The 24,348-nt window shown below is 43.5% G+C and overlaps 1 protein-coding gene across 1 annotated transcript; it reads left to right on the forward strand.

Annotated features, from left to right (window-relative positions):
* The first annotated feature begins 455 nt into the window (after nt 1–455).
* LOC120656862 (AP-2 complex subunit mu) lies at nt 456–5,543 on the forward strand. Its single transcript, XM_039935056.1, has 13 exons — nt 456–755; nt 1,631–1,808; nt 2,669–2,759; nt 2,843–2,937; nt 3,061–3,150; nt 3,422–3,470; nt 3,567–3,705; nt 3,845–3,961; nt 4,064–4,154; nt 4,223–4,365; nt 4,493–4,607; nt 4,953–4,997; nt 5,071–5,543. Exons 1-13 carry the CDS (start codon nt 673–675, stop codon nt 5,149–5,151), a joined length of 1,317 nt encoding a protein of 438 aa, XP_039790990.1. The 5' UTR covers nt 456–672; the 3' UTR covers nt 5,152–5,543.
* The last annotated feature ends 18,805 nt before the right edge of the window (nt 5,544–24,348 follow it).

The raw sequence follows: 24,348 nt of genomic DNA on the forward strand, positions 1-24,348 counted from the left end.
CGAGACCGACCAGGGGGAGTCGAACCAGAGGATAAGGTTTCTATGGGCTAAGGGCATATGGGTCATTTTATGTCCAGCTCTTGTTCTAAAAATGGATGATTGGAACCGTTTTGTGAAGGAAAACTGACGGAATGCTAAATTTGGGTAACGTCTGCATCTTTCAGTGGTATTTTACAGGGGCTCACGCTTTCGGTGGTATTTTACAGAAGTCGCGATCTTTCAGTGCTACAGAACCAATTTTCCCTTTTTTGAGTGGACCCTGAACTCATCTTTGTGTTTTCTTCAAAGTTAGTTTTTCTTTTGTATGTTATTACTTTTCTGCTGGCAGTGTTTCATTTTTGGAAGGGAAATATCCAGTGCTGGACCTCAGCGCCAGCTGAAATTGAAAGTTGAAGCTTCGTGGGCCCAATTCCAGGTCACGTCCAGAGGCGACTAAGCAAATACGCCATCGAGAAAGGTCTATTCTGAAAAATTGAACACACCGAAAGCTCCGGGACGGGAAGACGACTTGGTGCTCGTGCTGCCGCGAGATCTAACCAAACCCCGCGCCCTCCTCACCGTCCGGCGAGCCCCGACCCTGCAGATCACCGGCGCTCGAGTGGTACCCAGACGCGCGCGGTGGAACCGGCGCCGAGATAAGGGCGGCGCCAGACGCTCGGGCCGCGGGCGACGATGCCGGTGGCGGCGTCGGCCATCTACTTCCTCAACCTCCGTGGGGACGTCCTCATCAACCGCCTCTACCGCGACGATGTCGGGTATGTTGTGCCCTCGTGGGCTCGGAGCTGTAGATCTAGTGGCTCCTGGAGGCATCGATTAGTTCCTTTCTAGCTCGCGGCTGCGTAGATCGCGAGAGGGCTAGTTGTGGTGGATTGTAGAATTCTATCCATTTCTCTTAGAGAGCGATGAAGGTTTAGCTCGACGGAGCTGAAACGGGAGGCATAGCTTTGGTGACTCACGCGTCGGGCGCTAAAATCTGGTTGTTGTCATCCAGATTAGTTGGAATTTGGAAATGATGTTAAGTTTTTCTGGCTAGGAACTGTGGAGATACTTCCCTTCTGAAGTGGAGCAAAGAGCCTAATCACTGATTCGGGGAATTTGTTATAAGTATTCACCTAGACTCCTAGAGCTGTTCACCTATGTATGACTGCCTTAAAGGAAGACGTGACTGTGTACGAGGCTACTAAGTGTTAATGTTTTATCATTTCAATCTAGTGATTAATCCACAAGTTTTATCACTGTGCAGTTGACTTGGTCATTCTCAGTTACTTTTTACATTAGGCGAAATGTTTGCAGTGAAACTTTATGAACTGCACATTTGGACCTATTTTGAAATTTAGGATCTGCGTAAGGCTTGCATTCGTTCCATAGGTAACATGTTATATCATTTCCCCTACAATGCATATGTTCAATACCATACACATTATTTTCTCGATGATGCGGAAAGATGTAAATTACTAGGAGGGTATCAAGATCATCACAATCATACTGTCATCTATTATCTTGCTGTGTCTGTAACGATCAACTCTGGCAGATGCATTTTACCCCCTTCATTTTCAATTTCATGTTTTGCTTACTTGGTCAACTCACATTTAGTGACTAAATCCCACTGTATTCATGTACTGTTATGCAGGGGAAATATGGTTGATGCGTTCAGGATGCATATTATGCAAACAAAAGAACTTGGCACATGTCCTGTTCGGCAAATAGGAGGCTGTTCCTTCCTTTACATGAGGATCAGTAATGTTTATATTGTGATTGTGGTTAGCAGCAATGCTAATGTTGCTTGTGCTTTCAAGTTTGTAGTCGAGGTATGCAAGTTCTTTTTTTTTATATAGAAACTTTTAGAACACAATTTGCATAGCCCGCAAAGTCATTTGTACAACCTTGATGGTTTGTGAATTTTAAATATACATCTCAAGTACTGATAAATTTAGCAGTATAAATGATCACCCTGTTCTCCCACATTGTTGTATATTAATTTCATAATTTTTTAGTAAAGAAGAGATGACTTGGTCTTGTAAACCATAACGGAAAGCAAAGAATGTGTCAGTTTGAGGAAAGAAAATAAAGGGTAGAAGCATACATCGAGACTTGGGAGACTATATGATTGAGTATATATATATATATATATATATATATATATATATATATATATATATATATTACTAGGAATTATGCCCGTGCGTTGCTACGGACAAAGTTGGTATAAGTATCGGATACATATAGTAGTCGTTTATGGAGGGCTGGTCCGACTCGTATACGGGAAGTCCCACATGTCAATAACACTAGACGGACCAAACCAAAAATTTAGGTGGAAACCTTACTCGCTTTAGAAATAGGTATAGATATATAGTTACAAAGTGGTTCTAATTGGTCACTTAATGAACTGGACAGTTTTACAAGTTGTGTAATAGGCACTCTTTCATGATAGAGGGAGTATAAATATATGGATTCATTAACTTGAATTATTATAATGTTAGGATTACATCACAAAGGTTGGCTTTATATTGCAATAGAACTTGTTATTTGCTAAGGGTGAGGTATTGGATTTTAGCCCTTATTAATTAAATCCAGAGATCTAGACATCATCCTGCAGCTTGCCAAAATATTTTGCAGTGCTCTATGTCATTGTTTATTATCTGGGCTGAATATTATTTGAAATTATCAGGCAGTGGCTCTCTTTAAGTCCTACTTTGGTGGAGCTTTTGATGAAGATGCCATAAGGAATAACTTTGTTTTAATATACGAACTTCTTGATGGTAATGCAGCATCTTGTTTTTTATTTCACTCAATGCTATAATTGATATTTCTGTGCCTTTATACAGTCTTTGATACTGTGCAGAGATTATGGATTTTGGTTATCCTCAAAATCTGTCACCTGAAATCTTGAAGCTGTATATAACTCAAGAAGGTGTCCGGTCACCATTTTCCTCAAAGGTCAGAAAACGTGGATCTGAAATTTGATACGATGGGCTAAAAGTTTACTAAAAGCTGCATGCTGATTGGTGTTCTTCTATGAAACCATCTAAGTACTATTTTCTTTAATTTCTGTGCTGATAGGCCTCAGACAAGCCTGTTCCAAATGCGACCCTTCAAGTCACTGGTGCTGTTGGTTGGAGAAGAGAGGGTCTTATGTACAAGAAGAATGAGGTACCTGAATTTATTTATTAAACTTTAAGTGTATTTGGGAGCAGGCACTAGCGATGTGATGTGTCCCAGTACAGCATATGGCACTTGCAATGTCCAGGATCATGCATATATTCCAAAACGCACCCTAGTTCCTGTACATATTATGCATTGCTGTGTACTAATTTTTGTTTTATTGTTTGCCTTTTTGAAAATCTGTTTCACGTTATCTTATCTTGCCCCGATCTTTGCATCAATTCATCACTGGTGGGGTAATATTATCTCTTTTTTTCAGGTTTTCTTGGACATAGTTGAGAGTGTAAACCTTCTCATGTCTTCGAAAGGTACTTTACGGACCCATATCCTTCGAGCTACTCAATTGTCTTCCTTGTTGTATTAAATGATGTTCCTTGTGCACATTATATCTGCCATTCCTGCAGGGAGTGTTCTGCGATGTGATGTGACAGGAAAGATTCTTATGAAGTGCTTCCTTTCTGGAATGCCTGATCTGAAGCTGGGATTAAATGACAAGATTGGGCTTGAAAAGGAAGCCCAACTGAAGTCCAGGCCTACAAAAAGGTTATTTTCATAGTTATTATAAAATCTCAAAGAAAGCTGTGGGCTGTTTTGCTGCTTAACTATTGTTGATAGCTTGTAAACCTCTTATTTTGTTATTTCTGCTATATTTTTACTGACATTTGTCTTCTATTTCTTACAGTGGAAAGACCATAGAACTTGATGATGTCACGTTCCATCAGTGTGTCAACTTAACAAGATTTAACTCAGAAAAGACAGTCAGCTTTGTGCCACCAGATGGTGAATTTGAATTGATGAAGTAGTCTTCTCAATTTCTTTTATGCTTTTAATTCCTTCCCTGGTAGACCAAATTTTATTAACTGCATTTTGGCTGGCTTCTGATGGATAAATTTTGTTACAGGTACCGAATCACAGAGGGTGTAAACCTTCCATTCCGTGTTCTTCCGACAATTAAGGAATTGGGTCGAACGCGGATGGAGATTAATGTGAAAGTAAGTGAGGCATATTTAGATTGTTGGATTCATAATTGATTTTACTGACATGAACCTTAATGTCAAAGGTCAAGAGTGTTTTTGGTGCTAAGATGTTCGCACTAGGTGTCGTTGTCAAAGTACCAGTTCCAAAGCAGACAGCGAAGACTAGCTTCCAAACAACATCAGGCAAAGCGAAATACAATGCTTCGATTGATTCACTGGTGTGGAAGTATGTGCTGGTTACCTTCATCGAGCATACATCTGGAGTTGCTACGTTTTTGGAACTTTTTTCTACTCAGCCATATCACGAGTGATAAGTGTATTTGAACTGATGACATAATTCTAAAACACTACAGGATCAGGAAATTCCCTGGACAGACTGAGGCAACTATGAGTGCAGAGGTTGAGTTGATCTCTACCATGGGTGAAAAGAAGTCATGGAACAGACCACCTATTCAGATGGAATTCCAGGTATTTTTTACAGTTTACACCCACACCTCCTTTTGAAGATCCTTTGTGATCTGTACTTAATTTCATCTATCATCTGCAAGTTAGAACTGAAAATGCGAAGTAGCGGAGGGCTAGAGTATATATTCTTTGTTTATGAACTGAGCTTGGGCCTACACGAGAAATTGAATTGTAGTGTTTAGAACTTGTTTGTTCACGCATTGCCTTCTAGTGTCATATGAAAAATATCTTCCCATGCTAGGTCATTCTGATAGAATATGCTAACTGATCATATGGCTATGTTGTTTGAGTACTTTCTCAAGTCTCAACACTGTCCTCCATGCTCTATCTGATGCCTCTTTCCTGTAGGTTCCAATGTTCACTGCTTCTGGTCTACGTGTTCGGTTCCTTAAGGTATGTAGAACAAGTGTTGATATGAAACCTTGCAACATCTGAGATGAAAATCCTCATGTGATACATTTTCCAGGTCTGGGAGAAGAGCGGTTACAACACTGTTGAGTGGGTTCGCTACATCACGAGAGCAGGATCATACGAGATAAGGTGTTAGTGACAGATAAATCTTTCAAGCTCCATCGAGCAGTTATTTCAATGATCCACAGAGGTCTCTGTACGGTGTCATGCATGATTATAAAGCGCGTATACTGTGATGACTATCTTCAAACCTCGTACTTCAGCAGAGGGGGCAGGCCAGGGCAGACCAGACAGTTTTCCTTTATGTCCTTCTATTCACTGTAGTCTGGGATATCTATTCTCCCCTCGTGCCCTGTTTGTTTGGTAGGGAGTATTTTTGTTTGTATATTTGGCGCCAGCGTTCCTTGTTGATCAATATACACCCCTTATCAGTTTGTATTATTTTTCGCCTTAAATGGATGAGTGGTTTCACTTGGCATAACAGTGTACAAACATTTGATGCATAAGATTCGGTATAATTGCAGAGCAGTGTTTTGGTGTGAAGATGCTACAGGACACATTGTGTCCCTACCTACCTATTAAATAGTTTCAGTTTTTTTAAAAAAAAATTTTGGTGTATGATGGTGGTTGCTGACTTGCTGCATAATAGACCTCAGCCTCCAGCAGGATATTTCTTGATTTGTAAATTTCAGTTGAACTGTAAACATATAATTTAGAACGGGTCTTCCATTCTAAATTATATGCCGTTTGTTTTTCTAGATACATAATAAGCTTCTCAAGAGGCCGTTAACATGAAAGAGTAAGTACTGCAGCCAAAATATTAACAATCTGAAAATGCTAGTAGTATCAAAAGTGCTGAATTATGAATAAAGTAATCGCCTTATGTGATTTTATGCTATCTGCATTTTTTCTATATTTATTATTGCTTTCTGCCTTAACTGTGATTTATCCCTCCCCCACTGTTGAGCATGAGGATAAGCTGGAAATATTACTTTCTTCTAATAGACGATGAGACGCTCGCTAGTAAGGTGCGCAAGGCACACCAAAGAACCAAATATTCTTGTACACATCCAAATGCATCGGTGCGCCAGGCCAGTCACTGGCTGGGAAATGTGGTACATCCGTGCAATAAAGTTAAAATATTTACGTTACTTCTAAGAAGTCTAACTTCTAATATTATTATGCTATTTTCTCAACTGAAATAAACTTCTAATGGTACCATTTTATTTTACTGATCCTACTGTTGGTGCGCCAACAGTGCGCCTACATTTTAGTGAAAGAAGATTGAGCGATGCTTGGCATGTACCAACTACTGAAATGCCACATGGAACTGTTAAGGCCAGCGGGAACTGTTTAGTATCTGCCATTCCCCGGAACCTGTATGTAGCACATCTACTTTGAGTGCTCCCAGCGCAATAGAGATTATTGGGCGCTTCTAACAAAATTTGTAAGCCCCAACAACCTTGGCCTATTCCTCATCTGCCGTGACTTCGCTCATCCCAACTCCCAGAAGAGACCGTTGGGTTTTTATTCTCCTCCAAGCAAAAAAAAAATTATACGGCCTAAGAGCCCAATCAATGAAGTGATTGGACATGCATGACGAATGGGAGGCAGATCCAGATGGTTTGCCCAATGCCCACACACACAGCCTTAACCTTGAACATGCCTTTCAAGATACGCTCATGGGCAGTAAAAAATGCTTGTAAAAAATACTAGGGGACCAACAAGGATTGCGAATCCGTTAACGTTTGTAAGGCTGAATGAAAAAGTAAGAAGAGGGCACTTGCGACCGAGACGGAATCGCTAGTAGAGCATCTTTTAGCCTAAACCAGGTTTCTGAAAAAAAAAGAGATGGCAACCTTCATTTAGTCAAAGTCAAAGGCCACATGAGGACATTGCATAAGTATCTAAACAACTCCTCATCAAAGTTGAAGAACCTAGTTCTAAATTAAGTAGAACCTCATTCAACTATAGTAATGTTTACGTACAGAAAATATCAACTTTAGCCCGAGCGAAGCATGCCCACTTTTGTTTTTCACTTCTACATACACGGCTATAAAAGCATTATCATAAATACATCGGAGCTCTAAACTATGGTTTGTCCATTACTCTCCTTAACAACCAAATAAAGACATGCTAGCACTAGTGCATTATCATAAGTACATGATAGCTTTGAACTATAACAAACCTTTGTTGTGCAACGCCTCAAAATACAAGTCACTCCACTTGTACTGCATGTTGACCACTAAGTAGAGGGGCTATCCATTCCAGACCTGATCTGGATGAGAAACCTCCTTCCTCCACTGTACTTAAGGTTCTTCCCATCACCATTGGGAGTTGACTCGTCGATGCTGCTCCAGGTCAGCTAGAATGCTGCTCATCACTTTATTATATGTAAATGACAAATACTATAAGTCGAGGGTGAACAGTGGGTAGTGCTATGAACAGTGGGTAGTGCTCATCAAACTATCAAGAAGTGGGGTGGGGTGGGGTGGGGTGGGGATCAAAGGCATGTCAAGAAGGGGGAAATCAAATGCATGATCGCAGAACACTCGACGATTGTGTTGCTTCGTACATCAGGAAGTGGATTTAGAAAAACTTTTCATTTTTCTTCTTACTCTCTGTCGGTTGAGACTTGAGCAGCTTGTCCAAGGATTCTTTTCTTTTTGGGGGCATGGTTAATGAAGAACCAGAAAGAGAGAGTTTTGTGCTAGAATGTGGGTTTTGTGAGGGGTTTTAGAAGGGAAGTAATGGAGGATGAAAGAATGCTTAAAGGGATTTGTTTTGTTGGGAATTAGAGTTGCCCTAATACCTAGTAAGCTGAGGACTTAGTGTATTTGGTACTTTTGACGACAAATCCATTTTCTTTACTTCCGAGTGGCAGAGCCTAGCAACATATGAAGGTGGCTTCCAGGTCTTCCAGGTGACATAGCCAACCTTCGATGAAGCACAATCCCTTTGTGATCCCGGGTGATAGAGTCAACCTTTGATGGATCACAACTTGTACATTAATTAACTATATGGCTTAACCGGGAGACTAATACTTACAAGAACAAGACTTTATTGTAACACAACAATACATAAGAGCATACAACACTCGCTTCTTTAGTCTAGTCTAGCACTCACCCTTCTCTCTTGCTCTTTCCTATCTAGCACTACCTCTTCTCATCTACCACATGCTTATGGATGGATACCATGATAAGGGAGGGGGTCTCTATTTATTTATAGGCCAAGGGTGACCAATGTATTAAGACAACTGTCCCCTTTCTAGAGAATTCCTAAATATTCTACCATTTTCTAATTTTACTTATTAATAATTCTAGAGTGCTACACGAAAAATATCTAGAAAGGGAACACTTGTCTTACTAATTCTAGAGTGCTCCATGGAAAGAAACATATTTGACTTTTTCTGTGTTGCATGGCTTTGAAGTTGAGAAAGAACCTTTTTGCGTTCTCGGTTTCTTGACTTACCATGGCTTTAAAAGTTATTCAGTTGCTGATTAGACTTCAGTTTTCCTCATACACATTTCTAGACCACTTTGGATGTGTTGTAAATTATTCATGCTAGCAATAAAGCAAGAAGCTATAAGAACTTGTATGTTCAGTTATTCCAATGGCCATTGATGTCATGGATATGGCGCTAATAATTTTTCACCTACATATTTATGTAGGATGCTTAGGTATTGCGTGTTGATCGTTGGGCGTTAGACATCCGAGGAGCGATCCTTATCCTGGAAACATAAAAATTGTGTGATCGTTAAAAGAAACCCATCATAATTAGTAACAGTGGGCTAAATAGGATTATTGACATGGGCTTAGTTGCATATATAAAGGGTAACAAAGTTGGCTTTTATAGTAATGATGCAGATAATTTGATATGCTTACCCTGTTATTGGAGCTCATAATTAACCTTACTTTGTTATATATTGTTTAACTTGCTTCCTATTCTTATGGTCCTTGATTTAGATTATCAAACTAGTGAAATTGTTTCAAATAATGTATTCATGGCTGTCTGTGCTCTCCAGAATGAGGTGAACAATTTCTCCACATTCCAATGTATCATTTTTGCTCACTCGCAAAGTGATTTGGAAAGTGGTAGTAAACGCTTCGAACTCTTATCAAGGATACTCAAGGTGGTAGAAATCCCCATGGGGGCGGGTCCCTGCGGGGACCCGACCCGCTACCAGCGGGGACGGGGGAGTTTCTCCCTCGTGGTGAGACCGGGTCGGGGCCCTGAAACGAAGCAGGGCAGGGGAGAGGGGCGGGTTTTTGACCCGTAGAGATCTGCGGGGACCCGAAACTAAAAAAAACAGAAACACTACTCATGTATTAGACAACTACTATAGCCCAATAACGTAGTCCAACCCTAATCATTCCTCACACTGCCTTTCCCTCTCCTCTCCCCATCTACCGCTGCCACTGTCTTTCCCTCTCGGCCTCTCCTCTTCCTTCCACCGCTGCCGTCCACTGTATGTGTTGCTCGGCCCCTCCGACACCGGCGTGCCGCTCGTTGCCTGACCCCGCCAGCCCCATCTGACACTAGCGGCATCTTTCCTTCTCTTCTCCCCAGACTCCACCCGATGCATGTCTACATACCCTCCGGTGACCAGCGCCGCCTTGCCCGATCCAGACTTCAGCCTCCCTCTCTTCGCCACATCGGCGCTCCCTGGTCCTCCCCGTTCCTCTCGTCTGGTTGTTGGCTGCCGCAAGCCTTCCGTGCCACAGATCCGCTCTGTTGCAGCGCCACCACCGCCACCATCGCAAGCCACCATCGCAGCGTCGCTACCGCCCGCCCCTCGATGCCGAGCCTGAAGCGCGTCGCCCACCTGCGGGGCCCAGTCAGGGATCGGGGATCCGTGGGGAATAGTGACGGGGGTCATTTTTGCCCCGTTAAGTACTTCAGGTTCGGGTTGGGGATTGCCCCCCTTCCCCGATGGCCCGACCCGCTGTCGGTGTTTTACTGTCACGTACACCTAGGGATACCCTTAGGTAGTACTTAGTTGCGTAGGGGATCACCGAGATCAGGAACACGATGGTGCAAGCAACACAAGGGTTTAGACAGGTTCGGGCCGCGAGTTGCGTAATACCCTACATCCTTTGTGGTTTGTGTTGACGGTCATTAACGATCAATTTCGACCGTCAACTCCTGCACAAAAAGGGACTAAAATGTGGAATAAATGCTAGGATAGATTTATTTACTAACGGATTCCACAGGTGATGTTCTAGAATGTGTGCAGGTGATTTTCAGCTGATTTTGCAGTATAATGGTGTGGTTTGATCCAGGACATAACGTTCCAGCAAATCAGGACGCGACACGTGTCAGAATACGGAATAGATGGCCCACCAGAGCAAGAAACCAACAGTAAAAGAGCCAATACCCGTGCCAATGACAAGTGGGCCCAGGAAGGAACCCATGGACCGAAAGGGGAGGTCAGTGGGCCCATTGGGAGGCCGGCCGACCAGGCCCATGGGCCCCACCGCCTCAACTTTGCCACGTGGTGCTCCCTCAATGGCTCCCAATGTCGGTTCTGCAGAGAAGAGCTGTGATCTCGGGGTGGCTCCCTCCTATAAATACAAGGGGAGGGGTAGAGGAATGAACACACACACACACACACATCACACCCTCTCAACTCACATTTCTCCCTTGGAGCTTGAGGCCTTCATCCTAGATGCTTAGGTAGACTAGGAGGTGTAGAAGAAGAAGAGGAGAGTGAGGAGGAGTCGGGGGAAGTGACGGGTCTGTCGGCACTCATCTCCGCTTGTACCTCGACGGATGCTTATTCGGTTGTAAGTGTTCGAGACTTTCATTGTTTTTTTATTTGGAATTAGAGTTTAGATCGCAAGTTATCATATCTACCTTATATTAGTTGATGTGTATGCTAGCGAGTAGCATTTGATCTTAGCTTAAGACCCTGGATAGAAAAGGGTAGTCTTGGCCAGGGCTAAGGTTAGTAAGGAAAGGCGTAGACGTGGTGTCTAGGCTGGACTATACCACTCAGTTGTCTGATAGTCCCACGGTTTGTAAAGGTAGCCGGCAGGTGGTGACAGCCCTGTTCGAGCCTTTTCGTAATCGTCCATGTTAGGATATCAGATAGAGCACATATTGGAGCTATCGGCTTGTATAAGCCAGTCGATACCTTTAGCTCGAATTATAACGGCGACATGATCTCTTCTTCTAGACATAGATTCTAGATATAGAAAGTCCTCTCTTCTGTCTTCTCCACACCGGCATGTGTGTCCTTGGATGAACCTGAACCTGTAGATAGTGTACTCACGTTCCCTAGTGGATACGATACCCTGGAATACTCTTGGGTGAAAGCTACAGTGGTATCCGTGCGCTTGCGGATTTTATTCGTGACGTTGCAAAATACCAACAGTTTGTATTGCCTGAAGGGAATTGGTCTGTTAGGGTATGCCTTGGACGGGTCTCTGCCCGCCCTTATATAGACAGGGGAGCAGGATTACATGGAACCCTAGGTCAGTGCAGCACCTAGAGTCCTTCCCGAGTACTACTCGAATGGTTTCTATCTAATCCAGCTAGTTCTAGATTTACACGAGTAGTTACATAACGTATGTGTATAGGGCATGCCCCATCCCATGTCTAGTATAGATCTGTGCCACGTCAGGGATCCTGTGGCCCTAGATCTGACAAGCCCTCGAGCTCTACGTAGCCAAGTAGTCGCAATTCTTCGAATACTTCTAAAGCTATCATCGAGTGGTTCCTGAAGTTCACATAGAATATACCTTCTGACTACTTCTTGGGTTGCACCGAGGCTGCATGGTGCTACTGCTCGAGTAGTCTTGACGCCCTCGGGTGAAACCTATCTTCAGATATAGAGTGCGATGGACAATTGCACTCCTTATGGGGTAGCCCCCGAGCATCTTAAATCTTGAATCATATCAAATATTTTTTTCAAATACTTGGATTTGTCCACCGAGCCTTGTATCCAAATCTCAGAATTTGGAAAGAAGGATCTAAGACATCGTAGCATACTCGGATTTGTGCTTGATTTTGAGGTGCCTCTTTTCTCGGGATAAATCCCTGAAAAAAAATGACTAAGATAAGTATCTTCCGAAAAGTCCTCTGTGCCCAGTCCCAGGCATGGGAGCCAGACGGGCCACCGAAGTCATGTCTAGCCCCCGAGCATGGGAGCTAGATGAGTCGGCGAAGTCACGTCCAGCCCCCAAGCATGGAACTAGCTGAGTCGCTGAAGTTGTGTCCAGCCCCCGAGCATGGGAGCTAAACGAGCCACCACAGGTATACCTAGTTGTTGGCGCTGTCGAGCGAAATGGAGAGTTGCTGACGAAGCCTGATCTGTAAAAAATATAATACGTACATTATGTAGCATAATGTGAAGACACCGAGTTTTAACAACTCTTGAAGTGTATGGTTGTATGAAAGATATGCGAATCCCCTTCCCTCTAGCAAGACACTGAATAGAACGCATCTGCGGCCTCTGCCCCGTCTTGCTACACACCTAACCTTGCTAACAACTGCTCACGGAAAGGACGGCTTACCATAGTACATTGCTCGGAAGACTGACATGTACGCCCAGAAGTTCAAGCAGTTACTTTTTCTACGAAATCAGATCGCCCCTTCAAGAAACTGACTGCGGACGGCATATGGAACAAGAGCATTCACCAATTCAAGTGTGTTCAGGCCATTATCCAGAGAGTTAGTCATGGGTTGCTTCCAATGACAGATGGCACTGTGCACTAGATAACCTTTGCTGAAATCTTCATCGACATCCTCATCACCCTTAATCTTCAAATGGAACTCAAAATACATACGATCACTTATAGCAAGTGCTTGAGACACCATCAGGAGAAATTTGGGTAGATGTGTAAGTGCATCTAGGCTCCTAATGGGTTTTGGTGAATTGATTGACAACATAATTAAAGCACTAACGATATTGTTGAAGTTGTCATGAGCAGGGATTTATTTACAAATCAATTATTGATATTGGCTCATGTTATATATTATCAAACAAAAGGCAAATATTATTGAAAGTCAAGCATGTTGTGAAAGAAAACAGAAACAAGTGTTCATATATTGATCAATGAAGGTTTCTAATTATGGCTTGGCAAAGTGAAGAGTTATTTGACTAAAGGATCAAAGGTTCATGATTACAACAATATGAAGACATGAGAATGAATAGTGGAATTCATTGTTGATATGCAAAGCTTAGCTCAATGTGGCAAGGGTAAGTGGTGAAGAAACCAACCGAGATGACTAGTGCGAGGGACTAAGCAAGTTTTGGTGAAGCGACGGCTTACAATGTGTGAATTGCTAGGGTGAAGTTGCTAGTATCCGTGGAGTTTTCGAAGTATCATATCTAAGCCATGTTGGGAGAAGCAATGCAATCCATCAAAAATATTATGTAGTGACTAGGATTCAAGGACATATTTTCCTAAGAGATAGAATTCCTAAGTCACTAGCTCAATTATAGATTTGCTCAAGAAAAGAGGATGCAATGTTCACAAAGTTGACAAAGTCAAAGTATGGCAAGACTGAAGTGATTCAAGACTCAAGTAATTAAATTGTGTTTTATATTTAATCTTGAGTATAGGCATGCCATACTATCAAGAGGGATGCAACATTGATTATTTGACTCGGTCAAAAGTGTTCATAGGTCACCCAAGTGAGGATCCTGAGAGAAAACTTTTGAGAAATAACTTAGTACTTCTTGGATGATCAAGTCTTGACTTGATGGACCAAGAGGAGCCTTCTAACAGTGGTTTGGGGGTCTCTGGCCCTGACCGGTCGGGGTGTAACGGCTAGTTTCAAGACCAGACCGGTCTGACCGGTCTGCACTAATAGCTCTAACGACTAGTTTTTTGATGGTGGGTATTTATACCCCTTGGCCCTCTCTTGCGTGGGCTGCTGGTTCCTTGGCTTTTGTTGAGTTTTTTGAGGCATTTTCTTGACTAGCTAGCTCTCCCCAACACTCTTTATGAGTTGTGCTAACTAGATTGCATATCATTTGCTCTCCCCAATGTGTCGTCTCTAACCCTATGTTGTTCGGCCCTCCTCTCCTCTGTCGCATTCTTCTTCTTCCTCCTTCTTCCGTCTTCCGCGCCCGAGCCGAGTCGCCGCCGCCTCCAATTGCCCACCCCCGTCCCTGCACCACGGTGGCCGCATCTGCTAACCTTGGTGGCCGGCGGTTGTTCCTTCCTCGACGAATCAAAGGTACATACCCTTAACTCGCTCGCTATTCACCCAGATCCAGTGTGCATCAGGCTTAGGGTTAGGGGTCATGGACTCTACTTTTGTCTTGCGCCTTTGCATTCCTGGATTGATCATTTTCCATCGTTGCGTAGGCTTGTGATGTAGTGTGGAGAGGTGGTCGTATCCAAATGGATAGCAGTGGATGCCCTCCTTGGTAAGTGATTATTGAACCGAGCCGTGTAGGATGAATTGGATGAGTTGAGTAGCGTCTAATTCATCATTTCTTTGATTTTTGCCCTGATGCCAGGATTGATCCTGGCAATGCGTTTAGACTAGTCATTAAGGTTGCTAAATTCATTGCTGATGGCGAGTACAGACTAGTTGAAATAGCAAAGCAGGATCATGAGATTTGGTTGGATAGGAATTGTCGGTATACACTAGCCCAATTCCACGAGGACTTATCAACAAAGATAATCTGGGGGCCATCTCAAACACTTTCAATGTGGGTTCTTGACCAAGATACTGGGTCTGAGTGGAAGATTAGGAGGGATGAGCACTTTGACCAGATGATTAAGGAAAGATGAGATGAGAGGGTGGCTGTTATTGCAGTAGATGTTGTGATGAAGGATGGCTATACTGAAAAAGCTAGCAGAGTGCTTCAAAAGGTAAATGTGTCTCTAGTGTCACTAGTGATCGTAATGGAGGGCCTTGTGTTATGGTAGATGATGCTGAAGGTTGTGGGGAAACATGCTGTTCGCCATAACAAATACCTAGTGATTTGCCTATAGCAGTTGATTGTAGTACTCTAACAATAATAGGGCAGGGTGATGATGATGGAGCAGCAAAAGCAGTTGTTGATGAGGACAAGCTTTACGAGGCAATGGGATTCAAAGAGTCAGAGCCAACACCAGAGGAAGGTACACAAGAGGTTCCCATACCAGCAATGTCAGTAGAGATGCAGGTGTTGATGCAAAAATCAACACACTGGAATCCGAGGGCAAGTGTTCGCCGAGTCACAGAAAGTCAACCAAGCGTGCCAGTCAATTTGACCTGAAATTGACAAGGGAGAAAACAAAGTCAAATTCGAGAGTGTATCGGCTGGGATTCTGAATATATCTCAGATGGGCGTATCGGCAAGCTTTGCCGATACTATAGACGATAAAAAGATATTAAATGCAAGCGCGTAGTAAACGAGCGTATCGGCAGGATCAACCGATACACTAAATGACAAAACCGGCTTTGAACAGCCGATCGTGTATGTATGACAAGATCTAAGCTACGAATGTGTAACTCAGATGTTGTGAAGCTAAAAACAGATCTAAACCGGCTCTTGAGATAACAAAAGTGTTACTCCAAAACCTAAAGCCGATCTAGTATGTTTTTAGATGTGATGATGGCCAAAAAGCATAGGAAAACCTACAAATCTAGCCGATATCGATAATTGGTGAATAAATCTAGACGAGACGACAGCGATGCTCCCAGAAGTCAAAGCCAAGATAAACTCGATAACTTTTGAATAGATTTGAACGAAGCCACAGCGATGCGCCCGGTAGCTAAAGCTCAAATATACTCGGTAAAACGAAAACTCACCAGCAAATCAAGTCGCTCGAATGTGAGGCGTCCTTGATCAACTTGAAAGAACTCGTCGAAAAAAAGTGAAAAGGCGAAGTCGCCGAAAAAGTGCAAAGGAATTGTAAAGTTTGTTGTATTGGATGTGTATCAAGTTTTTCCGGTCCCTTACAACTAATATAAATAGCCTAGCGCTATCAAGTCCTAACCGATCACGGCAAATATTAGTTGACCCTAAAGAAAAGACTATCTAAAAGATAAACTACTTAAAATATTATAACCGAATCATCAAGATTCTCGTAGAGTCCGGATCCTCTTCTCCTTCCTTGACTTCATCGGCAACTCTCCATCGGCCGAGCACCAGAGCTAGCGGATCAGCATCTTCACAGAATATTCTTCTGGTCCATCGGACAGACTCCGTCGGCCGATTCCAACACTGTGCATCTTTTGGTTTCTTTCAAATCGGCCACCTTCTCTTCACAAAAATCACCTTCTTTGACACATGTCAAAAAAACGATGTCAACACATGCCCCCCAGTTTCGGAATAATTTATTTTGTTCCGAAACTACTCCAACCAGCATTTAAAGCTATTTCTCGTACCCCGTGCATACGGCTTACCCCATACAATCGGGTAAAACTCTTCTTTGCCCCTGGCCTTTCACCTTCCGTCCGCACAAACCCAACGCGCCGATTCACCTTTCGTCTTTTCACTTACCCAGACTGGGTCATAAATATCACCTTCCGTCCTTGTATCGGCAACAAGTCTCCATTAGCTACAGAGCCTCCTCTCTTCTTTCTTCAGAAAAAAACTCTAGGTCTTCCTGTAGCAATGGTGGGCTCCAAGCGCCCTGATGAGGGTCCCTCCAATGCCCCACCGGCGATCCGTCGCCGCGTGGAGTAAGCCCCTCTTTCTTCCATCTTCGAATTGCCGTGCTTTTGTTCAACTTCAATCTCTAATTTCTTTGCCTCTTTTCTGTAAAGCGACGATGCCTCTTCTGGTTCCTCCAACTCGGAGGGACCCCCTTTCCCTGGTGTTCCCGAGAGCACCAAGGAGAACATTCGCCAGCTCCTTCGCGAGAAGGACGAAGCTCGACAGAATTATTCCCAGGAGACTATCTGGTCTCAGTACCTTGCCGCCGAACTGGAGGCGGCGCAATCCGATCGGGCAGCCCTCCAGGCCCAGCTCACCGCCGCCGACTCCAGGGTCGCTTGTAAGTTACCCCTTCCGAAGCATTGCTCTCTCCTATTTTTCTGACTCTTTTTTCTGACATCATTGCTTCAGTCCTGGAGTCGCAGGTCCAAACCCTCCATGCCGCAGCCGCCACCGCGACCAGGTCGGTGAACGCTCGCAGTGACACCGTCGCTGCACGTCTACAAGACATCCCCAACCGCGTCCGGGAGGTCGCCGGACATGGGGTCTGCCGCGGCGCTGCTGTAGCCCTCGCCACTGCCCAGTTTCAAACTAGTCACGACCTCCTGCAGATCGAACCGGTCCACCTTTCGCTGGGCAGCGAGGACTGGTGGGTCTTCGAAGAACTCACCGACGACATGGAGATGGCAGCAGCTGCCATCTCCGAAGATGTCAGTATAGAGGCGGTCATCGGCAACGTCTTTGCCGATGATTAGATTTCTAGGAGTAGCATCTTCCTAGAAACAATCTTTTGCTGCATCTGCCAGATCCTCAGATCGGCCCCTTTGTAAACAGTATTATTAATGAAGTATTTCTCTTTTCTTGCCAATTCCCATTGCAATTTCCCAATTGACATTGCAAGAAACCAACTCTGACCCGAATTTGAACAATCTAGATTGTGTAGATTTTTTGCACTAAGGGCGACACATATCGTGTCGGCCATAACAATTCAACCGTAACTCAATTAATCGGCTATCCATCCACCCAAACGCTAGGGTAATACTTTTTCAAATATTTTTCGTTAAGAGCTCTAGAATATTCTTCCCCTTCGAGTATCTCTAAAATATAAGCATTGCCAGGAACGCATTTGTTTACTCTGAATGGTCCTTCCCACGTTGGCGACCATTTGCCGAATTTTGAACTCTTTGTTCCTATCGGCAGTATCAACTTCCAAACCAATTCGGCTTGCTCAAAAGTTTTGGCTTTTACCTTCTTATCATACCATCGGCTAACGCTGACTTTATTCGCCTCAATATTTATAAGAGCCTTCAGCCGATGGCTAGCCAAATCCTCTAATTCATCTTTCATTAGAGCAGAATATTCATCGGCCGTCAATTGATTCTGAAACGTGACACGCCGTGAATCAAGTTTCAACTCCTATGGGAGAACAGCTTCATGTCTGTATACCAAATGATATGGAGACACCTTTGTAGCGCCATGACAAGCCATTCTGTATGCCCATAAAGCTTCATGAAGCACATTATGCCACTTTCTATGATATTCATCAATCTTTCTCTTGATCAATTTGATGACCCCTTTATTAGATGCTTCTGCCTGACCGTTAGCTTGGGCATAATATGGAGAAGAATTCAGCAATTTAATCCCCATTCCAGTAGCAAATTCCTCAAATTCATCTGATGTAAACATAGTACCCTGACCGGTCGTAATGGTCTGTGGAATACCAAATAGATAGATAATATGTTCTTTGACGAATTCAATTATCTCTTTTGACTTAACATTTTTCAGAGGAATTGCTTCAACTCACTTGGTTAAATAATCAGTGGCCACCAAGATAAACTTATGATTTTTACTGGATGGAAGATATATCTGGCCGATCAAATCAATTCCCCATCCTCTAAACGGCCACGACTTGATTATGGGATTCATGGCTGACGCAAGAACTCTTTGCACGCTCCCAAACTTCTGACATTCTTGACAACCTCTATAATATGTGAAGCAATCTTCCAGCATCGTTGGCCAAAAATATCCGTTCCTCCTGACCACCCATTTCATCTTATAGGCCGATTGATGGGATCCACAGACACCTTTGTGAATTTCACCCATTAACACATTTGCTTCTTATTTATCAATGCATTTGAGTAAAATCCCATCAATTGTCCGATAATATAAATTTTTCTCCAACAATACATACTTGATTGCCTGGAATCTGATTTTTCTGTTCACTTTCTTGGATGGATCTTTCAAATAACCAATAATCTCTTTCCTCCAATCATTGGCTGTTAATTCCAAGGCCATTATTCCTTCCATCGGCCGATATCCTGAAGTATGCTGAGTCAGCCGATTTGCATCACTGTTATGAAATTTGGGAACATGCTCGATAGTTATCTTCTTGAATTCTTTCAGCAGCCGGAGACATTCTTCATGATATAATTGTAAAATATCATCTTTGCATTCGTACTCTCCAACTAATTGATTAATCACCAGTATAGAATCTCCAAAAATCTCAATAGCATCGGCTTTGATCTCTCAAAGTAATTGAATTTCCTTGAGAATAGCACGATACTCAGTTTGATTATTGGTTGCAGAGGCTTCAATCGGAAATGAGAACTCAAAATTTGCCCCCCCCCCCTCGAGGGGAAATCAGCACCACACCAATTCCAGAACCGTTCCCACACGAAGATCCATCAAAGAATAAAGTCCAAGGAACAATATCTACCATGTTTAGCTCTAGTCCACAATGTTGCACAACAAAATCGGCTACAGCTTGACCCTTAACTGCTTTAGCCGATTCATATCTCAAATCAAATTCTAAAAATGCCAAAATCCATTTCCCTATTCTCCCTTTTAAAATCGACAATGAGAGCATATATCTAATAACGTCATCTTTGCTCACAACAACACATTCAGCCAATAATAAATAATGTCTAAGCTTGATACAGGAGAAGTATAAGCAAAGATACAATCTCTCGATAGGAGAATACCTGGTTTCAACATCCAGCAACCTTCTGCTCACAAAATAAATAGCTCTTTCTTTTCCTTCAAATTCTTGAATAAGGGCCGATCCGATAGCACGCTCATCAGCCGATAAATACAATTTAAACGGCTTGTGCTTTTGGGGAGGAACCAACACCGGAGGATTTACCAGATAATATTTGATTTCATCCAATGCCTTCTAATGTTCCTCTCTCCATACAAATTCCTGATCGGCCTTCAACTTCAGTAAAGAACTAAACGGCTGAATTTTTCCCGACAAATTAGATATAAATCTTCGAATAGGGGCTTCAACCTTGTTGATGGCTGATATAGTTTTCTGACTAATTTCAATCTCTCGCTCATGTACCATAAAACCCAAGAATTGGCCAGCTGATACACCAAAAGCGCACTTGTTTGGATTCATCTTTAAACCATGCTTTCTGGTGCATTCCAAAGCTCTACGCAGATCGGCCAAATGTTCTTGGTGCCCCTTCGACTTCACAACCACGTCATCAATGTATATCTCCACAATTTTGCTGATGAGTTCATGAAAGATATAATTCATGGCTCTCTGGTACGTAGCACCGGCATTTTTTAATCCAAAGGTCATGACTACCCACTCGAATAAATCGAGATGTCCTGGACATCTGAACGCAGTCTTGTGGATGTCTTCCTATGCCATAAAAATCTGATTGTATCCAGCATTGCCATCCATAAAACTGATCACTTTGTGCCCAGCAGCAGCATCTACCAATATATCAGCTATCGGCATAGGGTAACCATCCATCGGCGTAGCTTTGTTGAGATCCCTGAAATCAATGCACACTCGTAGTTTGTCATTCTTCTTGTAAACAGGAACCACATTAGAAATCCATTCGGCATAACGACACTGCCGAATAAAATTAGCTTCAATTAACCGTGTGATCTCAGCCTTTATATCTGGCAAAATCTTAGGATTGCACCGTCTTGCTCCTTGTTGGTGTGGCCGATATCCCGGTTTTATAGGCAAATGATGTTCCACAATAGACCTATCCAAGCCAGGCATCTCATAGTATTCCCAAGCAAAGCAATTTTTGTATTCTTTTAATAAACTCTTCAATTTCTGCTTGTATTTGGGATCTAAATTGGCACTAATAAACGTCGGCCTTGGTCTACCACCATCTCCAATATCAATCTCTTCTAACAAATCGGCCGACGTAAATCCCTGTCCCAATTTCCCTTCTTCTTCTAGGAACTCATCCATTAGGAACTTTCTGAAGAACCAACTGTTTGGATCGGTGTGGAATTATTACTGGCCGATTCACCATCGGCCTTAGCCTTGACACGCTAGATTTGTGATTTGACTCCTTTCTTGTTCAGAGTTTGTTCTTGTTCTTCCTCAATGATCTCCAGCTGGCGTAACCTCTGAACACGTCACTTCTGAGACCTGGTCAAACCCCCTGGGCACCATTGAGATTGATCCGTGCGATCAGGCTCGCGTTCTGGATCTCTCTGCATCGGCTGATCATCTTGCACTCTTTCATCGGCCATCTGCTCTAGCCGATCGTGTGCGGGCACTCTTCTCCCAGCAGGATCACGTAGCATTGTCCTGCCCCCCAGTCGATCATGCACTGATACCCTTTTTCCTAGCCGATCATGCACAGGAGTGCGCTCACGCCGATAGGATTCATAACGTGGCCTTTCATATGATCGGCTGCCTTGACCATTACACTCGGGACAATCATATGCCGAAGGCAATGTCAACCCTTCTTCCTAGCAGTAGACAAAGAAAGGACACCTCCAATGATCTTGTTCGCGTCGTTCCTCTTCTTCTCTACGTTGCAGCCTTTGACGATCACGTCGAAACTTGTTCAACAGTATTTGAGACGTTACACATCTACGTGGTGCCGATGAACGTCCAACATCCTTCATCGGATTCTTTCCTTTGACCTCATCGGCCGCTATCTGCACTTTAGGATCAACAGCCCCAAATCTCTTGGCCGATGGTGACGTCAGAATTTTGGCTTGAGAAGAACCCTCATCTCTGGCCACATCAACCATGTTTGTGGCGAAAGGATGCCCATCGATCTTCATCATCTTCTTGGGAGCCTCAAATTTCAATCTCCCTTGTTCGAAAGCCATCTGAATCTGTTGTCGGAAGACCTTGCACTCATTTGTATCATGCGACGTGCCGTTGTACCACTTGCAATACTTCATATTCTTGAGCTCGTCCTCCGATGGAATCTTCTGATATGGCTTCAACTTGATCAACCCCTCCGGCAATAACAAGTCGAAGATCTTGTCGGCTTTGTTGATGTCAAACCCATACGACTCAGGCTCTTTCTTTCCAAACAGACATGTCACCGGCTTTTTACTGTTCTGTATCCACTCAGCCGATGCGACCATTTCTTGCTCCTCTTCAGACTCATCATTAGTAGAATACTCCACATAGTTGATCTTCTTCTGAAAAGGCTTCTTGGACTCGTAGGATCGAGTCTCTCCTGTCATCCGACTCGCGATCTGGCTAATACTTTCAAACTCCTGCGATACATATTTATCTTTAATATGCGGCAAGAGCCCATTAAATGATGCATCGGCCAACTGCTGATCGGACAGAACCAAACTGTAACATCGGTTCTTGACATCTCTGAACCTTTGGATAAAAGCAGCAACCGATTCATCATTTCTTTGTCTTAAGTCGGTCAAATCGGTCAACTTTAACTCAGTAATCCCAGAGAAAAAGAACTGATGAAATTGTCTCTCTAGATCGGCCCAATATAATATGGAGTTTGCCGGCAAAGTGGTGAACCAAGCAAAGGCCGATCCAGATAAAGACAAGGAGAACAAACGGACTTTGAGTGCATCATGGTTGCCTGCTTCTCCCAATTATAGAAGGAACCTATTAAAATGTTCCATCGTAGAAACTTCTCCCTGCCCTGAGAACTTTGTGAAGTCAGGCATCTTGTACTTGTGTGGGAGAGGAATCTGATCATAAGCCGGAGGATAGGGAGTCTTGTACATAACAGATTATTGTTTTGGCCTCAAACCAAACTGCTCCCTCATCACTTTAGCTATCTTTGTGCGCCAATCAACTTGCGGCTCAACTATTGGCATTTGCTGAGGGGAAACCGTGCTCGCTGCATTGGACATCATCGCAAGTTGCTGAGCTGCATGATTTATCGGCTGTCCAGCCGATTGCATCTGTTGTGCTTGCTGAGCTATCTGATTAGGCGTCTGCTGAGTCATTGTTGGCCGTGTAGCTGATGGGTTAGCCGATTGTTGACCAGTAATATCCATGTATGGCACATTGACATATCGTATCTGTCCAGTTGCTTGATTATGGAATACCCAGTTGACTCCCCTCTGATGCGGAGATTGCAACAATAACACTTCTGAAGGAGACTGGGGTTGGAGCAGGATAGCAAGACGCTGCTGCGGGGTCATCGGCGATGGCGTCGCTGCATTAGCTTGTGCCATCTGTTGTGGACTCCATGCGCCTTGTGCATTCAGCTGTGTTGCCGATGCATCCTGTTGTGCATCCATCGGCTGAACGGCCGATAGATCAGGCTGAGAGGCTATCGGCTGAGAAGCCGATGCATTAAATTTCATCTTGGGTGGCGTAGAAAAGAAATCCGGATGCATACCATACCCAGTAGCAGGATCCCATCCTTTAGGAAATACGGACGCGGATCCACATTGCACAGTTGTAGCAATCGGCGACGTGGTTGAGTAGATAGGATCTGCTGTACCCGCCGATGCTGCAGTAGTCATCTGGGGCGGAGTTTGACTGTTGCTTGTTCCTGCCTAGCTATTTTGAGCTGACAGGGCTGCTGCCATAGACACCTTCAAGGAAGTATATTGCATCTGATCTGATTGTATATAGCAAGGACCCATGCACCCTGGTAACGTGCCTTCAGCAAAAGTCTTGACCACTACATTGTGCACCGTGTTGCCCATGACTGTTGCACTCTTGATGAAGGCTTGTGCCACAGCCTGGCCAACTGCGTCTATCATCTTTCTTTCACGTTGAGCCTCTGTCAATGGCTGGAAAGATGGAAGATTAAACTTCTTGATCACCTCACCAGATCTATTGACATTGTACGACTTGAGACATTCACGTTTGAATTTCTCCACCAGCTCATCATATTCCTTCTTTTGTTCTTCTTTGAGCTTATCTTCAGGAACAGGAATCTGGTTCTCTTCACTGACCGCAGATTTATCTGTGATTTCCACCATGTTGAAACTTTCGGTCCCACCGAGCGTGCCAAAAGATGTGTTGACGCAAAAATCAACACACTAGAATCTGAGGGCAAGTGTTCGCCAAGTCACGGAAAGTCAACCAAATGTGCCAGTCAATTTGACCTGAAATTGACAAGAGAGAAAATAAAGTCAACTTCGAGAGCGTATCGGCTGGGATTCCGAATATCTCTCAGATGGGCGTATCGGCAAGCTTTGCCGATACTATAGACGACAAAAAGATATTAAATGCAAGCGCGTAGTAAACAAGTGTATCGGCAGGAATAGCCGATCGTGTATGTATGACAAGATCTAAGCTACGAATGTGTAACTCAGATGATGTGAAGCTAAAATAGATCTAAATCGGCTCTTGAGATAATAAAAGTGTTACTCCAAAACCTAAAGCCGATCTAGTATGTTTTTAGATGTGATAATGGCCAAAAAGAATAGGAAAACCTATAAATCTAACTGATATCGATAATTGGACAGCGATGTGCCCGGAAGTCAAAGCCTAGATAAACTCGATAACTTTTGAA

The sequence above is a fragment of the Panicum virgatum genome, chromosome 1N, assembly GCF_016808335.1.
Source record: "Panicum virgatum strain AP13 chromosome 1N, P.virgatum_v5, whole genome shotgun sequence".
NCBI lineage: Eukaryota > Viridiplantae > Streptophyta > Magnoliopsida > Poales > Poaceae > Panicum > Panicum virgatum.

Coding starts and splice junctions, on each gene's coding strand:
- LOC120656862 (XM_039935056.1), top strand. CDS start 673: ATGCCGGTGGCGGCGTCGGCCATCTACTTCCTCAACCTCCGTGGGGAC. Junction 3,151..3,421: donor TTATGTACAAGAAGAATGAG/GTACCTGAATTT, acceptor TCTTTTTTTCAG/GTTTTCTTGGACATAGTTGA. Junction 4,366..4,492: donor ATTGATTCACTGGTGTGGAA/GTATGTGCTGGT, acceptor AAAACACTACAG/GATCAGGAAATTCCCTGGAC.